We start from the raw sequence: 24,412 nt of genomic DNA on the forward strand, positions 1-24,412 counted from the left end.
AAGATAAGACGGCTCTAAATCAACGCAAAATATTTTTTTTATTGCAGGAGTATTTTTGGATATTAAACTCCTTCGATAACTTTATAACTGCGGTAGCTATATATTTCTTCAGTAAACCAAGATCTAAACAGATTTTATTTTTATTTTATCGGTAGTAGTTATGTTAGTAATACGTCACCGACTCGCCAAGGTGACGTAAAAAACGTGTTGACTTTACTAAGACCGGAAGTATGAGATTAGAATGTGGTAAAGGTACATAAGACACAGGAGACGATAAAAATTTTATTGACAATAAAACGCATTTAAACGCAAGTTTTGTATAAAGAAAGATTACTCCTAATGAAAGAAAATATCGAAATCAAATTGATCGTAAAAATAATATGTTATACACACATATATTAGCACATTTTTCATTATATTTCATCATAGCTAGCTATATTGTGCATATTTGAACACAACTATTGTTCAAATTTTCTGCAAATTAGACACATATAACGTATCTATTTTTTAAGCAACCTCACGTTTTTCTATGTAGAAAGTAGGTAAACACAACAGAGTAAAACCAGGAAGGCCAGAAAATTATAACAGATATACATTTATTAATATTTCGAAATATGTTAAGGTCACAGTTAAATAAAAACCAGTGTCCTTAATTTACTGATTAAGATCATGAAAAGTATTAATATTCAAACATTATTTTTTTCTTTCTTGTTTTTCTACTACAAGCATTGATAGTGGCAGAAATAACTCACAACCTACAGCGCAGCGTTTTACTGGTAATCAGGTACATTTTACTCTAAACTACGTTAGATAATAACTTATTATCAAAAATGATAGGAAAGTAATACTTTTCGGCTTTTTTTTTCCTAAATCTACTTGGAGTTTTTCTTCACTAAAATCATAATTCTAGAAAAATGCCATTCTTTTTCAAGAGGATCACAAGCAGTTTCACCATTGCCGACACAAGATGCGTACGACATAAGGTGAGGTATCACATTTTCTTCCATCACTCCAGTAAAAAGGTGAGCCCATGGGCCTTTCGCAAAGATTGCCACGTCATCACCTCCATGGGTTTCCATATGGAGGGGTGAAATTCCAGGGTAACGATACTCTTCATTGGCTAAAAATCAAAAACAGTTGTTTCTGGTATTAATAATATATAAAAAACACCTACACATGTCATCTTTGCTCACGTCATGGCGGCGTCCTTCACTAGCTTTATACCCAGGTCCATTAGCGTAGTTCAGAACCGTGTAAGGAATAGTGTCATCGGCATTTCCGGCTATTCCCAAAACATCGTTACCTCTATGGGCATATCCGCTATAACTCATTGTGTGGGCGTGATCTGACGTCACCACAATTAAAGTGTCACTCTCACTAGTCATATCAATCGCAGCTTGGACAGCTTTAGAGAATTCACTGGTTTCATCCAACGCCATTCTAGCCTGAGCATTATGGTGCCCCATGTCAATTCTAGCCCCCTCAACAAACAAAAAGTATCCATTTTCCGACTGACTTAGAACCTTAATAGCAGCTTCCGTCATCTCCTGCAACGACGGCTCCTTATTTTTATCCCGTTTCAAGTTAAAACTGACATGATCTGGATTAAACAACCCCAGAAGATAATCCGTTTGGTTATAGTCAACCCCTAAAAGTCCTTCCTTGTTCCAAACATACGTCGGCTTAGCCCCCAGTTGGTTTTTCTGCTCCAGCCACTCTTTAATCAAGTTGGTTTTATCTACCCGATTACCTTGAAACCCTTCCTCATCTTTGGTATTTTGTGGCAAAAAGTTCGCTCGTCCCCCTCCCAGAACCACGTTGAGTTTTTTGCCGGTTTCGCCGTGAACCAGTTGCCACGCGATATCTCTGCACGTGACTGGATCGTAGTTGGACGCGATGACGTCATTGTCGCTTTCCCAGTCACGTTCGGCGGTGTGCGCGTAAACACCCGCGGGGGACGCGTGCGTGACGCGTGCTGTGGTGACGAGACCTGTCATTTTGCCCTTTAGCTGGGACCAGTGGGCTATGGAGAGGACGTGATTTGTTGAGTTGCGCATGGGGGGGCAATCGTCACGTTTGACGTTTCCTGTCACGCCGATTGTGCCGTAGTTGCCTTTTACTCCGCCTAGGTAGGCTGTGGCGGAGCATGCGGAGTCGGCGACTTGATGGTCGATGCAATAGGTCTAAAAAAATATTTATTAAAGGTGAAAAGGTTTTTTTGTTGGTTTACTTTAGATAAGCCAGTGTAGGGGAATGTGTCAAATGATAATTGTTTTTCTTCACCCCCTACGTATACACGTGCTGCTGATATGGTGGGGATGGACATGCCGTCGCCAAGGAAAAGGATGACATTTTTGGCGATATCTGAAATATAGGAATTAATATATTTGCACCAGGTTCAGTATGATCTGAGTCCGTCAAACGGTGAATGATAATTTATAGATCTCCTCTCGGATTTCTGACATGAAAGTAACAAAAGTTCTATGAATCAGAGGTGAATGAACACATCTTAGGTTATAATGATCAATTGATCAACGACGTCGGATTCGCAAAACCTTGATTCTTTCGAATACACATCCTAAAATCAGACAAACCTTGGTGGTGCCAATTATCACGTTTGGAAACAAAAGGTCAGTGTTCACTGTTTGGCGGACTCTATTATAACATGTCAGCTTCACTTCTGGCCAACAGAATATATTTAGTAAGTATTATAGTACACGTACTATTTTCTAAACAAATGTAGCGAAAATACAAATTTTGAAAAATAAAGACTATGAGTATGAAAACAAATAGGATTTTACAAAAGTAATGTTTTATAATGGACGAATGCTATATGTATAGGATATTTCACTGCAGAAACACACTTAGTTTACATGTTTTGAATAAGATATATACATTTTTAAACACAGTTATTCTATTACAATAATTAGAATTACGTTAGTTAGAGAGTTGTTAATCTGGTGTGGATTTTGGGTTGCCGACTAATCTCTTGCCTAAATTGAATTAGCTTTTATTTATCGTATTCCTAGCAAAAAAAAACAGGACTACGATTTTTGAAATTTGTGTTTTATTGGAGAAATTGACATATTTAAGATTAAGAGTTACCATGCCGCCATTTTGAATATTTCAATCTTATTGATTGTAAAAATCAAGTAGGTATAAAATTGTTTTTTTCTATTCCGTCAAAATTTTGACATAATATTAATATGCTTCAAAGTTTTTTTTGGCGCTTAATTTATTGAAGTGGGTTCAGGGCACACTCATAAGAGTCATAAGTTTTAAAAATATTTTGTTTTAGTATTTTACAGTTATGAGATCTATCTTAAAATGGCGGATTCATAAGCTAATATAACCTTAATCTCTAATTTTGAGATATTTTTTCATTAAAATGGTCAATATTTCCAAAATCGTAAGTGCAATTGTTGAAGATTAAGTAATATATTGATAGTACCTGTCATTATGTAAAATCACTCTAGTGATTTCATCTTTGCTTTTTCAGAAAATGACATCAATCTCTTGGACCAAATAGAATCTGACATCTCAGTTTACTTGTCGTATTTTAGCTATTTAAAAAAATAATCACTAGAATATCAATTTTAAGAAGAATAAAAAAGTGGTGAGGAGACAATTGACGTTTCCTTAATTCTTGTCTACATTTTACACTAATAACTAACTAATAATAAATACGGCAAACTAATGGAAAGCCAAAAAATTTGGTTGAAGATTATTTCGAGAGAACTTTCCTCGTCCCTGAAGTACAATCCAATAAATCCCACATTTTTGAAAAATTATAGAATTCGATTTAGTGATTTTTGTTTGGAAAAAATGTATTCTCAGTACATAGTTGACTTCAACTCCTTAAATTTATACTTCGACTACTAGTACGTTCAGATAAAGCATCAGCGGTGGCATTTGTATTAAAAGAGACTGAAATTTGATTGATTTTGTCTCCACTAAACAGAGGAGAAGATTAATGAATTAATTAATTAAACTAAAATTTTAATTCACGATTTACCATGTTTACGGTAACCTTACAATGTATAACGTTTTTGTACAATTTTGTTTTTTCCCAAAAATTTGGATATCTTATTTTATAACATTTAAATGAACATTTAATACTGAAAATTTTGGAGATGGCGTCATCGCATCGTTCGTGGGGGTGATTAGACCAACTTTGATTAGCGTTTTACTATACACTATGTTCCTTGCATACCTAGGAATAAAATTTGGCAGCTAACAATCGGCCCAGTAGTTTTGGAGACTATATGTCTAATAAAAATCGATATAGATAGATGACTTACATGCAGACGGAAACGGGATATTTATTGTTTCGTACTCTAGGAATAACGAGACGTCCAGAAAATAGGAACGTAACCATTCGTCAGAAAATTTGTATTTCAAAAGCATTTAATATGAAAACTACCAGCCGAAAAAAATTTTTGTTTAACTTTACTGGCTGAGTTTGCAAAAATTAAAGCAAAATCGAGAATACTATGTCATCTTGTTAATTTTCCTTTCAATTTCAAAAATATTTTAAAGCGCACAGTACATATCATAAAGATCTCTGGCAAAATAATTGCAACACTTGAAAATTTGAAATAATAAATTTGATGTCATTGCCAGATAAACCGCTAGAGATATAATATTTATTCGAAAAGCGACCCTACTAACGAGAACTGTACATTTTTTAACATAAAGTAATATTTTAACATTTCAAGCTTTTATCGTTTTAAATAAATACTTGAGGCAGAAATGTGGAACTAGAATGTTGTTATTTATTTATTACTTCCCGAGCGTAAGAGAAGCGTCTGCCCGTCTGTCCGTCTGTCTACTGTCCCGGATTTTTATTAGACAGATAATCTCCGAAAGTACTGGGCCGATTATTGTCAAATTTTGTATTTATATTAGGAATATCATCTTGATGGTAAACGCTAACCAAAATTTGTGTAATCATCGCCACCAAGAATGTGATGACGTCAGTTCAAATTGTACATAGTAAATGGATTTTAAATTGTATAAAATCCTACATATGTAGTTTATGACTCCGTGTTAAGTTTTTACCCAAAACGTCGAGATGTTTGGAAAAAAAATGAAAATTATAAAACAATATTTTGCAATTTAATTTTGAATCTGCCAAATTTAATGCTTTGAAATCTTGCGGATGTTTTAAATTTATGGTAAGCATAATAAATTTTTAGTCAAATTATTCTTGCTTATCCCCTCTAAAAATTGATGACGTCATCTCTAAATTTTGCCGGATAAATTCCATCTAAAATGTGCAAAATATGAGCAGTCTATACTTATGATTTATCAATGCATTCATATTTTTTAAATTTCCTTAAACAGGATGCCTCAAAAAAACTAATGAATGCGTGAATTTATTTTATTGGTATAATTAGGAACTGCAAAACCGAATCCTCTGAAATATTGGAGATGTTTTAAGGTTATCATGAGCAATTTTTGATCAAAATGTATTTGCTCATCCCCCCTAAAAAACTGATGACGTCATCTCAAAATATTACTGAATATATCCTATCTTAAATGTGCAAAATATGATGAGTCTGTACTTTTATTTTTAGTAACGAGTTAAATTCCTAAGTCTACCCGAAATGTGCAAATTTTCTGTCGCTCAAAGAAATTAATGAATGTGATACAATATCACAAAATTCTATAAAGTAAAAACTCAACTCAAAACTGCTGAATATGTTTCATTGTACTTCGGGAGCAAGGGAGGATCCTTTTAAATATTTGAGACAGTGAAGTGGAGCAAGAATGTCGTCATTTATTTTTTTTAAACACTATAAAGAAAAGTTGATCGAAAGTTATTTCGACGGAATTTTCCTCGCCCTTGAAATACAAATTTTGCTTCTTTGAAAAATTTATAAAATTCAGTTTTGCAAAATTTTGTTTTTGATTAATTATATATGTTACGGTTAAAGTGAATACTTGGCTAGTTTCCAAACTAACTGGTTGTTATGCAAACTAACCAAGTCGCTAGTTATTATAGACGAAAAACTATTTTCTCTTACATTAGCAGGGTTTCTTGGTTAATTTGTAAACTGCCCAGCTAGTTTATAAACTACCGTACAAGTTTGGATAATTTACATACTTTTTTTAAAGTACATAAATTAACCGAAATAACTGGTTAGTTTACAAACCACCAAACCAGCCACTTTGTTCTGGTTAAAATAACAACTTTTTCTCTAGTACGATAAAATAACCAATGAATTGAATCATTGCCTGCATTGAACACTAAAACAACTGTCTGTTTGCATACTAACTGCCTAAAATATTATACAATTCATTGGTTATTTTATCGTACTAGAGAAAAAGTTCTTATTTTAACCAGAACAAAGTGGCTGGTTTGTAAACTAACCAATTATTTCGGTTAATTTATGTACTTTAGAAAAAGTATGTAAATTATCCAAACTTGTACGGTAGTTAATAAACTAGCTTGGCAGTTTACAAATTAACCAAGAAACCCTGCTAATGTAAGAGAAAATAGTTTTTCGTCTATAATAACTAGCGATTTGGTTAGTTTGCTTAACAACCAGTTAGTTTGGAAACTAGCCGAGTATTCACTTTAACCGTAACATATACATAAAATAATAGTTAATAGCAGTAATAGTATAATAAACAAAAACGACCCATGAGAGAATCGAATGCTTGACCTTCGGGTTACAAGTCGGAAGTCGCCTACTGTAAGCTATCAAACAAATATCCTTATCGGAGCTCCGCTTATATTAGCATAAATGGTTGCTAAACAATTTCAACTTCTTTACGAAAATTTTGAAGCCTGGGGAAAACCTCAAGGCGATTTCATAAACCACAAGTACAGAATTATGAAAAATTTGGAAATTCTTTTACCGAATTTGAGCCACCAACAAAAAAAATTGTAACATACTATCAGATATAAGACTGAGAGAACAATAAAAAATAAATAAAAAACACGATTCAGTTGATACGGTGGCTGCATTATTTGTACAGTGGTTAAATCACACCCATACCAGAGAAAAAGCGACGGCCATAAAACTGGAGTCTAGTTTATGTTCATTTTGTTCCTTTAGGAGAAAATTTAACTGATTTTTAAATGCAATTTTGTGTTTAGAAAACGGTTAAACCAGAGGAACACAAAAGTCTTTGACCAGTTACCCTTCCAAATTGTCTGATTATTTCCATTTTAGAACGTTTTTGAGTTGTCTTTCTATGTTAGATAATTACTAATTTTGTCAGTTGCATAGTAAATCGTGTTGATGAACTTTTTAGAAAACACGAGTCACTGAACTGTACCAGCGAATTTTTTAACATTCAAACGACACGATTAGGCAAGGTCATGAGAACGATTAGATTTTCTTTCATTAATTTCATCAAACCACTAAAATGCTGAGATATTAGCGAGTTGTGTAACAGCCACTAAAATAAAAGTTCTGTCTCCTAGAAAGCTGAATTACTAGGATGCTTTCGAGTGCATCGCAAATCTGAAGAGGTTGCTCAGTTTTTTCAATAAAAATGCAAATGTGGAGATAGTTAATGACTTCATTGAAATTTTCCAGTTTTTGTTTCTTTAACATACAAGTCAGTTAGAATTGTTTCAAACTAGTTATAATGGCACTGCTGAAATTAATAAGTTTTGAACTCGCAACTAAATTCCAGACCAACTTCGATAATTCTCTTAGAATAATGTTAATATGTATTTTAGAATATATCACAAGAACTATCTTAACAGTGGCTTTTTTATGTTTCTTGAAGTTGTGAAGTTCATTAATGACCAGTTAGAGTTGTTTATTCACTATATTTGCGTTAGGAACTTAAGTAACTGTTTTATTCTTTGCTATCAACTACTGTTTTATTAATTTTAAACAATAATCTCTTTTATAAAAAAAACTTGTTGCGAATTGTAAAAACGAAAAACAAACATTTTTACAAAATTCAAAAATAAATGATTGTACTAGCAAAAACCAATTATTCTCCACCTACTTAATTAAATTCCAGTAGTGATCCCCAAAAATCCAATCATCTAAATCAAAGTGAATGTCTTATTAAAAACTATTTCTCGTATATTTGCCATTCAATAAATTTGGACAAGAATTTTGACCCTGGTAATTCATGAACAATATTATCGCACTTTCTAGCGACATATTTGAAGGCTATTTGGTGTCAAATTTTTACGAGTAATGAATATTATGCATACATTTTCGGTAATGGAATTTTAACTATTTCGGTTCTATTGAAAAAACAAACAGTAAATGACATATTTGTTATGTTATATTTCACTTTATTATTAATTTGCAAGTTCTAAATTTATTGTCGTTACAATAAGCTTGCAAACAACTTCAATTTAGCGAGGTGTACATTTTTTATTATATTATTAAATAATTACCTGAAAAATTTAGCACAAATAATATTGCTAGTTTGCATAATAAATGATAGTGGAATTTTTAAACCAATATTTTGTTCATCTTTTAATGCTACAAAATTAACCACGAAAGTCCTACGCATTTAGTGAAAACATGTCTCTTTCTTACATTACAAGTTGTTTTGTAAATTAAGGACAAAAGAAATTTTAAAATTACAAACACAAATTATGATAGAAAATAACGTTAAGAATTTGTTATGATTTCCAATACAAATTTCGGAGCCAAATGTAAGTGAAATTATAACGGAGTAATTTTCACGAATATATAAATTCGTATTTTCTCGACGTTTCACAGCTTGTACCGACAATGTCGGGGTCCCGTGTGCTCTGTCTGTTGCAGATTTTGTTAAACATATTATCCTGAAACTCGGAAATTGAAACTGTAATTTGAAATCTTAAACATACCTAAAAATTATCATTTAGATGGTAAAATTCCAGCCAAAATTATTCACTCACTCTCAAAAACTGATTACTTCAGTGCAATAAAACAAAAATTGAATGCTGAACGGAAGAAATCCGCAGTGACTTTGAAGCGCTTCAGTTGGCAATTCACGTAGTTTGAAGATAAAATAATTAGTGTCACTATCCATTATACATTTTTTTCTGACTTATATAACTAACTACTACCATTTTAAAACGTAGATACAAGTGAGTAATAATAATAACAGTCACGTAAATGTAAAAAGGATGACTTCTGAAGACGTAACATTAAATTAAAACTGCATTTTATAGCCTATGCGATTAGGTGCAGAAATAACATCGGTGATGGATGTTAATGGCTATACAAAAAAACGTTTAGTAATTGTGTTTACTGATTTATTACAATAAATTATTTGCTAAGCAAAGAATGAAGCAATTTTTATGCGTCCCAGACTGGTAAAAAATCACGTTGCAGATCCGTCACGGTCGTCAAATAAATCTTAAGATGCAAATACAGTGTTGGTTGTGTTACGCAATGTCTATTATATGTTAGGTGTTAGCGTAATTACGATTATTTAGATAAGAATGGGCAGTTTGATGTTAATTCTGTATTATGTGAAGAATAAATTATTATTATTGAAAAGTATAATTTGTTACCGACTTTGGATCATTACATTTTAGTATTATTAAATGGAAAAATATTCCTCGAACGCCATTTGCATTTTAGATTAGGTTTTTCCATTTTTCCCATTTTTAAAGTATTGTTTAAGTGCATTATTTAGTTCTGGAATTCTTGTTAATCTGTAAAAGCCTGAAGATGGAAAGTGAATTAGGCGAAATCGGCTTTCCAAAAAATAAATTTTTTCCTTTATAAACGGTGTGGAAAAATTCGGATATTTCTAAAATATCGGTCAAATTTCGTGAAGAGGTTATATTTCTAAGGCTAATAAATCCTAAATTATTCGTCTATTAAACAGTGGACTATTTTTTTAATGCCTAGATCACTAGGTTTCCGGTATCTTCAAGGTTCATATATCCTTTGCCCATAACTCTAGTTTGGGTCATGTTTGGTAATGACATTTTTTGGGGGTAAAAAGTGGAAAAGTAACAAAAATAAAACAGGCAGTAAAAATAAATAATGAATTTAAACAAGAAATAAAAACTAGTAAAATTTAATATTTTTATGTTATCTTTTTCTTTAATAGCACTAATAAAAATAAATGCATAGATTATTATTAAGAACTTAAGTAAAATTAAAGTAAAAATTAACAGAAAATATAATTTCTTTATCTAATGTTTTTAATGGGTTTTTAAAATTTTTAATTTTACTACGGCATTAGCTTATATGACATAGCAGTTAACATTAACAAACAGGAATTTAAAAGCTACCAATAAAAAATAAACGTGAATTTTAACATTAGTATTAAGTATAATGAATGTTTTAAATATTTTTCACAAGATTTATCATTAAGAACAATTTTGAAAATATTTATATGCCAAAATTTTTTACTGAATGTAATCTTTGCAAATATTGTCTAAAATTGTTATTTTTTTGGGGGGGGGGGGTAAAGTTGAACGATCGAATAATTTCAAAATTCTAAAATTAAAATTATCAAAATTGGAAAATCGTACTGTCGAAGCATCGCACAAATTACAAAATTGAAAATATAGAAGTGGAAAAATCGAGATTTTGAAGGATCAAAATTGTAAATTTGAAAAATGGAAAACACGAAAAAGTGAAACAATGAAAAATCTCACAAATGAAAAAACGAATATTTTAAAATTAAAAAGTTGTTAAGAACGTTAGATGTCGAAAAATTTAAAACTTCAAAAGCTGAAAAATTTTAAAATCAAAAAACTGCAGAAATTCTAAAGTTGACGAATCGAAAAATTTGAATTTGAAAAATCGAAAAAACGAAAAATTAAAATCGAAAAAGTACAAAATTCTAACATTAAAAGATGGAAAGTCTACTACAAATTGAAAAACCGATAAACGGAACAATTAAAAATCGAGGAATTGAGGAATTCGAAAAATCGAAAGATATTGGAAAATCATATGGTTAAGGAATCAAACTATTTGTTACAAAAATGTTAACCTGTAAAATCTAGTAACGAAAAAATAGAGAATTTGAAGAATCAAAAATTGCCAAATAGGAAAACTGAAAAAACAGAGAGTTGTATAGGAAAGTTAGATCTTGAAAAATTGAAACAACGACAAATTAAAAAGATCAATAGTTAAAGAGAGATTTTAAAATCAAAAAATTTTAAATTGAGGAATGCAGGAATTTAAAATTTAAAGAATCCAAAAATTTCATACTGAAAAATCGGGAAAACGAAATATTAAAGTACCTGTAAACTGAAAAGTTGAACGATCGAAACATTGCAAAATCCTAAAACTAAAAGATCGAAAATCGAATCAAATCGAAAAATGGAAAAATTGAAAAGTTAAAAGCGAGCGATTAAAAACTAACAATCGAAAAACTAAAAAAGGAAAAAATTAGGAAATTGGAAAATCCTGTGGCCAAGGAATCGAACAACAAAATTATAAAACTGAAAACTCGAGATTTGAAGGAATCAAAAATTGCAAAATAGAAAAATTGTAGAACCGAAACATCAAAAAATCCCACACTGAAACATCGAAAATTTTAAAACGGAAAACGTGGGAAAGCCAAAAAGTAAAAAAATCGAAAAAAAGGAAAACTGAGGAGTTTAAAAGATGAAATTTATCGTTAAGAACAAATTTGAAATGATTTATATGCCAAAAAAATAGGTTTGGCGTTTTCGTCTGTCCGTCGTCTGTCGTCTGTCGTCTGTCTGTCTGTCTGTCTGTCTGTCTGTCTGTCGTCTGTCGTTTGTGTCAATTTTTAGTAGATAATCTCGGAAACTATTGGACCGATTGTCGTCAAATTTTATATTAATAAAATCAAGAACAACTCATCCCGTTTCAGAAAATCTGAGTATACAGTACCGTTATTATTGGTATTACACTGCACCTTTTCAAATTGATACATGAGTTCTTGATGAAGTGGTGATGACGTCGTCACAAAATCTTGTTTTGAAACACTCACTTGGAAGGTACGCACAGCATGCGCCTTTAGTCATGTTTTATTAGTCCTTACATATCTTTATTTTAATTTTTAGGGGTTATTATAAAAAGGGAAGTTCTATCTAAATAACTTTAATTTTTTTAATTTTTCACTTTTTACGTATTACAGCTTTTACTAATTATTATATGTAAACGTAGGTTGATGTAAAATGCAGGAACTAAAAATAAATATGTAATAATAAATATATGTGGACAGACAAAAACATGATTTGATTATAAGTAATTATTATTTTCTTCATAAATTTTTCACCATATTATTAACAATTATTTGAAAATTGCAAAATCTTGTAAGCTTTTTTCACAAATTGTTAGGTACTTTATTCAATTTACTTCTTTTGCTAGATTTACTATTTTATTGTGTGTTTTCATTTGATTTAAGCATATTTTAGAATACTTTATTTACTTTCTCAATCACCTGTAAATAATGTATTTATTGATTGAAAAAAAAAGTTCAAACGTTTTTTTTGAAAAATCCTTACGTGGTAGAGAAAAATGGAATTCATATTTCAAAAATACGTAAGAATCAGCTATCAAATTGAAAATAATTTTTCAAAATTTAAAAATGAACAGTCAACAAGGCTACTTAGTTTTTAATATAATAATTCTTCACATCTCCTATGAAAGCAAATTACTGATCATCAACAAACAGTGTTTAAACTCCCTTTTTTAAATAACAGCAAAATCTTTCTTAATAATTTAGCTTCTCAGGGATACCAATTAATATTTTTTTAATTTACACCTGAACCTTTTTTCAGCTTTATTCTCATAGAAGTCTGCAGGAAAGAGTCTCAGAGAAGTTATTTGGAATAAATTTCCACAATTTAAAAGAACACGTTTAAATTGCTAGTCTCCACAATTTCAGCAGATAATCACAAATATTTTCAGCACTCACTTTTTTTAGACAATACAAAATTCTCGGGGACATCAACAAGTAATTTTTTATAACACTTGAACGTGCCCGCTGCGCTCGCCACTTAGTTTGTTTTGTTATAATAATTCTGTAGACGCTAAATTATTCTAAAAAAATCAGTTTGACGAGTAGAAGCCCAGTAAGCATACTTTGCCAAAATCAGTGTATCTTAGCAAGTGCTAGTCCCGCCCACCCGCCCTTTATTTTCTTAGAGGATGTCATTTGTTAAAATAAGTCTATCTTAGCTATCTTATAATTAACATTAAATATTATGCAAAAAATACCGTCATTAATATCATTTAAACGAAGTTTGAACAAACTAGTCGAAGGTTATTTCCACGTCCTTGAAATATAATCTAAGAAATCCCGCTTCTCTGAAAAATAATAAAATGTGGTTTTGAGAATTTATTTGTGATAACCTTCATATGGGTATAAAAAATGATAATACAAGTAGGACTCTCAGAAATTAAATGACACCATATATATTTTTTACACCCTATAAATTTTTTGACAGTTTTGTTTTTGGTACTCTACAGGCTGACTGCGAAATACATGCAAAAAAAAAAAATGGGCAATAGCTCACAATATGATTATGTCACTGGCAAAAATTCACGGTCCTAAGTGGTAGCAGTGTCTAGAAAAAATTATTTGAAATTAAATGTAAATTGTTATATGCGCCGCTGGTAATGTTTCGTGACCTACATAATTACTGCAATGAATGGGTAGGGGACTCGGAGTAAGAACCAAAAAAGTAACTTTATCAGGCACTTTTTTAATCGCAACGTGAAAAACACGAAAAGGGCCAGTCATTATCGAGCGGTCGTTGAAATCGGTGTATGGTCCAGTTTTCCAATGCAGAGTGTGTCGATATGGTGGTACAGCATCTCCGAGATCATGTTACCTTCAACCTCAAATTTACGATCGTGGTCGTGATGGGGCAGAAAGGAGAATTTGGATTTTCGCAGTTTGTAGTGCATCCTACATTAAAAGAACACGGCCACATCCATACCATGTTGACAAAGTGCACGGTTTGGAGTCCACTGATTGTCCACGTTGTGTAACTCACTTTTTGTCCAATGGAACTCCACATAGTCGTCAACAAGTACGATTTCAAGAGACGGTTTTCGAGAAAGGTGTATTGGTTGGATGAAACAATTCGTTTGCGAAAATCAACAGTGTCCAGAAATTATTGAAGAGCTTCAACAAGTGAAAGTGGCAGCCGCTACTCCGGTGTTTTTTTGCCTATCAACAAACCTCTTGCGACGCTCTGACGCCTGTATTGCTAGTCAAGAACAACATTTTCAACATTTCTTGTAAAAAGCTAGTAGCATTCTAAGTTGCTCTTATTTCTGTTCCAATAAACAATGTAAAATCGTTGTGACAAGGACCAAACATCCGTCAGAATCAAAATTACCAAAAAACTTTCACACTGACCTTTAACGATGAATGAGTAAATGAATGAACGAATGATAAGCAGCAAAAAGTCGGTTTTACTTTTAATTGAAACTGAAAGTGTTTGGGTCGTTTTTAGTCGAACGTTTTTCCAACTCTGTTTGCAAGGTGGCTCAGTGCCTTCGTGTCGAGGGTGGTTCATGGGGGTTTTGCCCCATTCGATTTTTAATTTGTTTTTTCTATATTTCGGCTCTACTGGGGTGGGGGATGCCGTGGTTAAAATATTTGCACATATTTCGCAGTCACCCTGTATAAATATGTTTGTTTTTGTGTGAGACATCCAACTGTTTTCATTTTTTAATGACACCCTACAAATTTTTAAGAGGCTTTTTTGAGCTTGTTTTTTTTTTTAAATTGAACCATTGATTCGAATGTGTTATTTTTCGAAAACACACTTTGCTAACTTGGTTAATTGGTCTGGCGCGGAGTGTCAGTTCGCACTTCTCCACCGATGGAAGAAAACGGAGACTCGATTACACCCGCAGTAACAGAATGTTAAGCAAATTTTGTATCTGCGTATTATGTGATTATAGAACAACAAGACGGTTTAAACAATAAACATTGTAATAGTAATAAACAAAAACAAGGCGGATTCATAAACCACGGACTAAATTGTATGTTACATAATTGAAATGTCACGACTGTTTACACGATATTCCTGATACACATATTTCTAATAATTGACAACAATTGGTTCGATAGTGTCGGAGATTATCTATGTAATAAAAATTGACACAGCGGACAGACAGATAAACAGGCAGATCGACGGAAACAGGGACCTATTGCTTCGCATTCTAAGGGCATGAAAACACGAAAGTAGTCATTCTTCGGATGGATTCTATTACAATACTTCCTTAGCTTACACTAGTAAAGTTGTAAAGTTTTTTTCTTCAGTGCCCGTTATTACATTTATTTTATTATTGAAATAGTCTACAAAAATTCATTTAATGTAATGATTTTTTGATGGTTCCTTTTATTATCGCAATTAAAATAATGATGCGTTTCATAATCACTGAACTGAATTAAATAGCTTGTAAATATTTTTGGTGTTCAATATTTCCTCTAGGAACTAAATTATTAAAACAAGAATCGAGTGATAAATCTTTCAATACCGGAACTACCAATCACAAGGTGGGGACATGGCTGAAAGTGGACTACTTTTTTGCTGAAAACTTTGAAGAAGGACATAATAGAGCGATTTTAAATGTCAAAGACCGTTTTTACAAAAAAGTGAACCAAACAAGTCCACAGGTGATACGATTTATGTATAATCATATCAACGATAAATGGGTATATATATCGCACTGTGAGAGCAATACTCACGTAAGTCAAAATTTGCCGAATTCTTAAATTCGTCATTAATGCATAAAAAAGTTAATGTAGTTTTAGTATATGTAAGTATAAACGGTTTTTAATAGTTGCGTAATGCTCAAATTCATCAAAATGTTAGTATTGCATTTCCGAACATTACGTGTGCACTTAATGCAAGACTGCCGTATCTCAAAACTAAAGTGAAATGCACGTAAGCTATGAAGCTATGAGATTTCAGTCGATGTTGATAATCTGATACTCCTACTAATTTAGGTACAAATTGAACACAACAAATGCACAATGTCTTCTGACATAGTTAAGAATTGACCGAAAACATGGAAATCAATTTTTCTTTGAATAGGAAAGCTAGGAAAGTTAATTAGAGCGAAATAAAAAAATTAAAATTTGTCAAAAATTCCGATGGAATTTTCTAACTTCGTATAGAAAGGAAGTATATCAGGAAATAATAGTCAATCAATTCCCGAACATCACGACAACGGCGGCATCAAACTTAAATGAAAATGATTAAACAATATTTATGAAGGTCCTTTAGCAATACGTAAAAAAATACGATGGACTGAATCAATTATGTATAAAAAAATGAATTAAATACAATTACAACACATTTTATAACAATTTAGCCATAGTACACTGACCGGCAAAAAAAAAACGGCCACCTTGAAAAATTTCGCAAAACGAAGCTTTAAAAATTATTAATTTCACTAGTGATAGTTATTTTATTAAAGAACCATTCACTATTGACATATAAGGTATAAATCAGCAAAAAAAAGAAGCCAATTAAACGCAGAATTAAATTTAATTTAACAAAATAACAGAAACAGAGCGACACATTGAAAGACGTCTGTAAGAGTTAACGGAATTATTTTCGCGTGAAAACGTTTATTAATTGCCAAACTTATAGTTAAATGATGAAATACACTATTTACAACAACAGCCTCCTTTATTGTTTTTTTTTAAGAAAATATCGTACTTGGTCTGTTTCTGTTATTTCGTTAAATGAAATTTAATTCTGCGTTTAATTGTCTTCTTTGTTGTGCTAATTTGTACATCATGTGTCAATAGTGAATTATTCTTTAATAAAATAACGATCACTAGTTAAATTAAGTTTTAAAGTGGTTTTGCGAAATTTTTCAGGGAGGCCGGTTTTTTTTGCCGGTCAGTGTAGATGTTGAATGAATTAATACTGTGATCGTTTTGTGTTTTGTTATATTTTTTTCATTACAATGTGTTGCTAGTTTGCTCTTGTCTTAAATTTATTAACACGCAAGCCAAAATATTTGATATGGTGTAGCAGTGCAATAGTCACGTAAGTCAAAATTTCTTGTTTTCTATAACGAGTAGAAGGTTCTACTCTAAAGGAATAAAAACACGATTAATAATAGATTGACAATACGACTATAATGTATTTCGAAACCTTTGGTATTTAAGATACAAATAATATATACGAACTTGGGAATTAGAAATCACCATTACTCAAAACACGCTGGTTTTGACTTACGTGAGTAGTGCTCTCACAGTGCGATATATATTATTACGAAATAAACCCATACACCTCCCCGGTGCGAAGTCTATGGGTTTTCTAGTATGTATCACCACCGACGGCGGCGCTCTACTAAAGAAAAGTCTGGAAGCTAAAGTTACGACGGGCACTCCAGAAGAACCTCGATTGCGAAATATTTGGAAAGGAGCGGTGGCTGTTTAAATAGGGAGTATACTACGATATAAATTTCACTCAAGATTTGCTTATTTAGTTGTAAGATGACGTCATCAAATTTGTGTTGGGGATAAGACAGTGTTTGGGCAGTGGTATCTGTCTCATAATATTGGCAATAGATAAGCAGAAGATAGATGATTATTTCCAATTGGACATAAAATTGATGGGATATTTCTACATAATGAAAAAAAAATATCAGTTAAATTTTAATAACATTATTTTAAAGAACTTGATGAAAATAGGGCAGAAAACACAGAACTCAAAAATTTAGATGCCAAAGTAGTACTAACTTTTGAGTAGAAGATATTTTTCAATTTCGTTCTAAATAAAGAAAACATGTTTTAAAAGGTTTTCTCAGTCTTGTTTATAACTTCAAGCATAATTCTTGCTTTGTAAACAAAACTCAAAAATATTCAGTTAAGATTTTGGTGTCTGGAGATCCATTCTGAAGTGATTATAAATAAACAGGAAAAAGTGTTTAGTAGAACATTAATCTAGTTATGCCGCTACAATACCAGATAAAACTAGTATGCCCGGAACCGATACAAACTTTCAGTTTTTAAACAGCTTTTGCTCGTTTTTTAGAATTTATTCCTCTCTGAGAATGCCAAACATACATTATAGAACATTCACACAGTGCATACACACTGATTTTATCTTTGCATCTTATCTGGAATATGTTTATAATTTTTAACGCAGTCTGTTAATAAATCACATTCTAACCGATTTGATTACGATGACCTGTTAAACTTGCCAGGCAAGTTGTGGTGCACTTAATAATCTAATGCAAAACTTGTACCGATTACTTTTATTAAGTTGCTGAAACAAACTTAATCATGCGTTATCGCACGCTACATTGCCCTTTGATTTTCGTCACCTGTAACCGTGAAATTACTTCCAAGACTGAAATTTTGAATTGTTAATATGTAAGTCAAGTCGTGTGTATTTAAGGTCACGTGACAGTGAAAGAATTTCAATTTTTTTTCCTTGTGGCAAAAACCTGTAAAGGTCGTCGCCTTCCTTGCAGTGTGGTTTATTTCTTTTTAGGCCAAGGCGACGAAAATTTCGCCAATTTGCAACCGTTTTTCCTCCAAAATTACCATCAAACCCACATTAATCCTAACTGGCTTGCGCAATTATCAATGCACCCATTATTCAAATCGTTAGCTAATACCACAGCTTGAATGTTAATAGCTCACTTAAAATTTACATAAAGTGAAAATTCCTTTCGCACAACCCGTCATTTAGGGCCCGATTGTTTTAAAATTTTGTCCCGTCTTTTTGGAGTTACACTTACTTTCGTTGGCTCTTCGCAGCAGACGCTCTTTCACGGCTTCTTGCGCGTTCCGAATCCAAAAATCTGCCGAGTCTTCCTCACTTTTCTCTTCTGTCGAACGTTTTTTTACTTTTCGTGGGAAGTGCGGGTGAACCGAATCATCCCCTGAAATTGACCGCAATCAACACGAGGGAGAAAAATTGGGTAAACTCACAGTGCCCGGAAACGAAGAACGGCAACACCGCTACAACTTGTAAGAAAAAAGCAATACCCTCGACACGCATTTTCATTACTTCATTATTAAAGTTCGAGTGATTTTATACGAGAGTAAGTGCTGTGTTCTTGACTGTCCCCTCTTACGTCGCCCCCCCTTAAATACATGATTTCAGTTGCAACCAAATCAATTTTTTTGCTCGAATTAGGAGAGTTTCTCGCATAAAATGATTTATGGCAATGAGTTTTGCAACACATACCTCTTGTTTAGAGCCTCTTCTATTACCTGACTTGATACAATTTTTTTACCGAATTCGATTTTTGATATTGTCTTTTTTTTTGAGTATTAACTAAATTAATTTTAATACTAATCAAAAGCTAAATGAAGACACATATGAAGTATTAACATGTATTGCTCCATCAGAAAAGTAACCTTCAAAAATTTTAATACTTCCCGGGTGGTATGGTAAAATTTAAATACTCTTATTAGGAGCTTAGTACAAACTAGCTAGGTTTCTGACAAAAATTATTTCGTAGATTAGATAGTATGAATTAATTGATCCAGGGACGTATTGCAATATTGCATCTAACATAAAAAGTGCAGAGGAATAGGAAATGCAATAATTTGTTGGTTTATTGCAGATTCGTGAGAACAAAAGAAAATACATTATTTATATATTCACTTAACTTACTTTGTGTTCTGTAATTTATTTTGATGTATTTTGATTATATTGTCGACACGGTTTCACTATCAGTTGTTCTTGTACTAATTGCTTGCAACATTATTAAATCACAGGTGATTATTATTTTTTCGTTAAATGTGACATTTTAATTCATTCTAAAACATTTCGAAATGTTTCGCACAATTTTCAATAATATATAGCTTTTTGTACGTATATTTTTTTGCTGAATCTAAAGCAACTCTGTTTTGTGTACTGTTTTCCAGTACAATACATTTTTGTATAACATTCCATAACCTCATTCTTTTGTTACTTGAAACGTTTAGAAATTTACATATTTGAGTAACAGCTCATATTAGCCTTGACGATGAGACAGTTCGAGTTTAATATCGTTATGACATTACTAAAAAAAAGATTATTTAGTGTCGTAACAATCCACTTTGGCATTTTCAATGATTTTTGCAGACAAAAGCAATTTTTGAAAATGTGTCCGTATACACTCTTCCTGATGAAACCATTTATGAAAAAACAAAATACTTCAAAGGCATTTATTAGATTTCAAGAAACGTACCAGATGCATTAAAAACCAAACATTGAATCATACTGGAGCCCCGCCCACCCGCCCTATGTCAATTGTGATGAATTTTTATATTCGTCGTCTGTCAAGGGGGCGGAGCTTAACTGCAAAATTCTTATTTCTCTACAAGAAATTAAAAACATGTTTTTGAGTACCGCGTTATTAAAAAAATACTATGTATATTAAGGAAAAATTAATGCGAAAGATTAAGACCCACACATACCTGCCCTGATCTAAATAATAGTGAACTTTTCATTCGTTGGCAGACCTAGGGGCGGAGTCTAATTTCAAAATTTATATTTCCTTAAAAAAAATACCATTTTAAACGTAATTTAAGTTTCTAAAAATAAAAAAAAATCATCACAATTGAAATGGGGTACCCACCCCAGGGTTTATATTTTGCCTTTTTTTCTTAATGTACATACTAATGTTGAACAACACGATACTCAGAAACATTTTTTAGTTTCTTGTAAAGAATTAAGTATTTTGCAGTCAAGCTCCGGCCCCTTTGATTCACAGTGAATAAAAAACATCATCACAATTGGGATAGGGCGGGTTGGCGGGCTTATATTTTGCTTTTTGTTTTAATATGTGTAGACTTCTTTTCACTACCTAAATCTTAAAACATGTATAAAGTACAAAATTGGTATAAGGAAATATATTTCTTTGCAAAAATGTACCATTTTAATGATATGTTTTAAGTTTCTGGTTGTGAAAAGATGGCTATGTATACTAATAAAATGGCAATATCTTAGAAATGGTGATTCTTAGGAAAAAAGTATACAGGCCATTTTTGTAGATACTTTTATGCTCTATAATTTTTGTATGAAGTATATTTTTGATAAAACTTACCATTTTCGAGAAAAATCCAAAAAACAAAAATTTCGACTTTTGATCTTCAATAACTTTTTTAGCACACATGGGATCTTCGGGGACTTTTGGCACTTTATTTCCACTGGTGTACCCAAGGTGTCTACCAAAATTCAGCTCTGTCGGAGTTTTTGTTATTTGATCACTATTTTTATGTCTTTTTGACCGGACTACTTTACTTTCAGAACGTAAGCTAGGGAAGATTACAGGAGCGTTCATTTGACGAATTTTCCAGAATACGAAAGAGTGGGTCTTCCGTTTCCGTCCGTCTATCGTCTGTCGTCTACTAAATGTACTAAAATGATCATTATGAAATTTTAGGAGTACATTAAGAATGTCATACTTTTGAACTTGTAATGTATTAATTCATCTTTATTTTTAATCGTAAGCAAGCAGGTTTTTGGAAAAAAGATTAAATTAGAAATTTACAATTCGAATTATAAAGTATGGAACTTATTGCTTTGACATTTTGCGTACTCGTTAAAATATAAGTACGGTAAATCCCTGTTCAAAATTAATATAAAAATTTTGCATATTTAAATTTTATAAAATAGTCCTATCTTTGTGATCCATACACGTGCCTTGATTTTTTACCCCGGAAATCCAGCTTTTTTGAAAAAAATAAAAAATTTATAACAATATTTTTAAATTTAACTTAGAAAATGCAAAACCGATTGCTCTGAATTCTTGCAAATGTTTTAAGGTTACCGTAAACAAGAGAAATCTATAATGAAAATTAAAAAAATAGTTGCAGATTATTTCGACAGGACTTTCCTCGCCCATAAAGTACAATACATACATCATCAAATCCAGCTTTTTCGAAAAATTAAAAGATTTGATTTTGCGAATTTTATTTTTTTTATGACAATTATTATTATAGTTTAAAATAAAGATATATATGTGTGTAATGTTCAAGTAAGGTGCTACGCGTTTGTGTTAAGTGACTTTTTTATTACAAAATTTTGTGATGATGTCATCAACATTTTTGCAAGGCCATATATGTCAGTGTGGATAGATGCAGTGTAATACTAATAATAAAAGTATTGTATTCCCAAATTTTTGGAAAAATGGAGTGAGTCCTCTTGAATCTTGATCTAGAATCAATAATTTAACGAAACACTTTAAACACCTCTACCATGTGTAATAGCAACCGTACGATTGAAGAATGAACTGAAAATCATTTATAATAGCTACTCGTAATTTAAGACAAGTAGCGATAACGCTTGCCGAGCTGTATACGTGTGAGTGAAACAGAGAAACTACACTAAAAGATATTTTATACGAATTGCAATATCTGGATTACAGTGTCGATGGTCCAGACTTTTTTATTGCTCTCACTTCCGCTTATTAAATAAAACATTGCATTTTATTATGAATTTAGATGTTGTAATTCACATTTGGTTAACTATAACTTGTCAAAGTCTAGAGGAGGCTAAAGTTGCTCTAGGGCCTGGACCAGCATCTCCTAGGTGCCATCCATGAAACGTCGAGAAAATATGAAGGTACCAAATTGCCCGATGGACTCCATTACTATACGTCCTTAGCTTACGCTGGATAAGTAAAACAACTTAAAAGTCTTTATGGTTATGCATCGGAAGACTGTTACCTAGAATTTAGTTTGATTAAATTGAGTTCATCGCCTCAAAACAGAGGATTAAAAGCTTTAAGTAGTTACAGTTTAATCCTTATTAGGTAAAGATCATTTATTTGGACATTTTTGAGAAAATGGGGTGACCGTTCTTAATTTGATCAATAAAAATTAGAGTGAATAATTTTAATCAATCTATACAATCTATTAAAAAAAAGATATTGCGCGGACGTCATCAAATTGTTGTTAGAGATGATTATCCAAATTTTGGTTAGCGTTTTATCATCGACACGATACTAGTTTCGGAGATAATCTGTCTAATGGAAATCCGTGACGGACAGACAGACAGACAGACAGACAGAGAGACGGGCAGACAGACGGACAGACAGACGGACAAACAGACGGACAGACAGACGGACAAACAGACGGACAGACAGACGGACGCTTACGCTCGGCAAGTGAAAATCTACTTGAAACGACAACGTACAAGGATTATGGTAGAAAGATAACCGTTACAAAATTAAATTTTGTATTAATTGCTTTCGGAGAGATGGACGTTTTAACTAAATAACTTTCGATACTTTTTATTTCCCGAGCGTGAACTATGGAAGCATTGCAGTCGTGTCCATCGGGCGAATGGTCATTTTCTTTTCTTCGACGTTTCATGCCTTCTAGAGTATGAAAAAATAGGTCCCTTTCTGAAATTTTTTATAATCGTAATGTTGTCACAGTGTAGCTTGCTGTTTTAAAGATTTTTACAGTTTCTATGACATTCACAAAATCAGTCCTACCTGTCATTTAGATCGTGATCAGGTCCGCTTTCACGTAGCTCGTGGATAGTGAAAAAATCCACAGCTTTAACGATTTAAACTTTAATGAGATGCTTTGAATTTATTAAGAACTGCTGGTTTCATATTTTCGTACATTTCTATACGTTTTGACAGATCAATTTTCCTGAAAACTACATATAAATAATATGAATTTAACAAGTCAAACCGGAAAATAGGGAAAAATTGATGAGTGATCTAAACAATATACCAGAAAACGAAAATAGTTATACTCGAAAATAGCAACTATTCTTTATAATTACTCCATATCCATAATCCATCCTCTTGTATCGCTAGATGTCGAGGTCTGGGTTTGGGTTGAGTTTCTCCTTGACGAAACTTCTCCATTTTCTTTTGTCTATTGCCACAGTTCTTGCTTCTTTTCACAATTTGCTTCTATTATTCAGCATTTCTGCAACATCCTTATTCCAATTTTTGGTTGGTCTGTCCTGTATGTCCTTTTCTGTAGCTTTGGTCTCCCACGCTTTCTTCACTCATCTGTTCGTATCCATCCGACACATAGTTATGTTCTAGCTAATTTCGGAGGCTTCCACAGTCGGAATCAATACATGATCGTTTTCCGGGTTGGAACCGTGTAAATTGAGTTTTTGGGCTCAACGTTTCAAAACTTGTTGGTAAATTGTTTTGTAGATCGGTTTCTGTTTTTGGTTTGTTGTTCTTTTCTGATATTTTCTTGTTGCTTAGAAATTATTTACCTAATATTTGGAATAGTTTTCTAGTTTATCTAGTCTGCTGCTTATTTCATCTTGATTCCTTCTCTCATTATTTATTAAATATATTAGTTTCCAGGTATTTATAAGTTATAACGTGGGCTTTGCTTTAGACTATTGCTGTTTATTTCTATGGGTATGCTTTGTTTTGTTTCATCCTTGTTTTTGGTTATATTCATTATTTTTGTGATTTCCCGTAATTGATTTCTAGCCCAATCTTTTTATAAGTTCATTCCGTATGTCCACATTTGTTTATTTATCTCCAACATAATACTTCTTAAATTTGTTTTTGCATTCTGT

At 32.1% G+C, this 24,412-nt stretch overlaps 1 protein-coding gene across 1 annotated transcript; it reads right to left on the minus strand.

Moving 5' to 3' along the window:
- Positions 1 to 339: 339 nt before the first annotated feature.
- LOC135132210 (alkaline phosphatase-like) lies at positions 340 to 18,940 on the minus strand. Its single transcript, XM_064060220.1, has 5 exons — positions 18,841 to 18,940; positions 18,648 to 18,791; positions 2,231 to 2,364; positions 1,175 to 2,183; positions 340 to 1,120 (listed from the first exon to the last, which is right to left on the minus strand). The coding sequence occupies exons 1-5, from the start codon at positions 18,914 to 18,916 to the stop codon at positions 873 to 875; spliced, it is 1,611 nt and encodes a 536-aa protein (XP_063916290.1). The 5' UTR covers positions 18,917 to 18,940; the 3' UTR covers positions 340 to 872.
- Positions 18,941 to 24,412: the final 5,472 nt, after the last annotated feature.

Source organism: Zophobas morio, unplaced genomic scaffold (genome assembly GCF_036711695.1).
Source record: "Zophobas morio isolate AGI-343-1 ecotype UQ-CSIRO unplaced genomic scaffold, CSIRO_AGI_Zmor_V1 ptg000021l, whole genome shotgun sequence".
Lineage (NCBI taxonomy): Eukaryota > Metazoa > Arthropoda > Insecta > Coleoptera > Tenebrionidae > Zophobas > Zophobas morio.

What these genes read in the sequence shown, in the direction of transcription:
- LOC135132210 (XM_064060220.1), bottom strand. Translation starts at nt 18,916, where the DNA reads ATGAAAATGCGTGTCGAGGGTATTGCTTTTTTCTTACAAGTTGTAGCG. An exon ending in GTTCTTCGTTTCCGGGCACT is followed by an intron (nt 18,792 to 18,840) that starts GTGAGTTTACCC and finishes GGTCAATTTCAG; the next exon opens with GGGATGATTCGGTTCACCCG. An exon ending in GCTGCGAAGAGCCAACGAAA is followed by an intron (nt 2,365 to 18,647) that starts GTAAGTGTAACT and finishes CCTATATTTCAG; the next exon opens with ATATCGCCAAAAATGTCATC.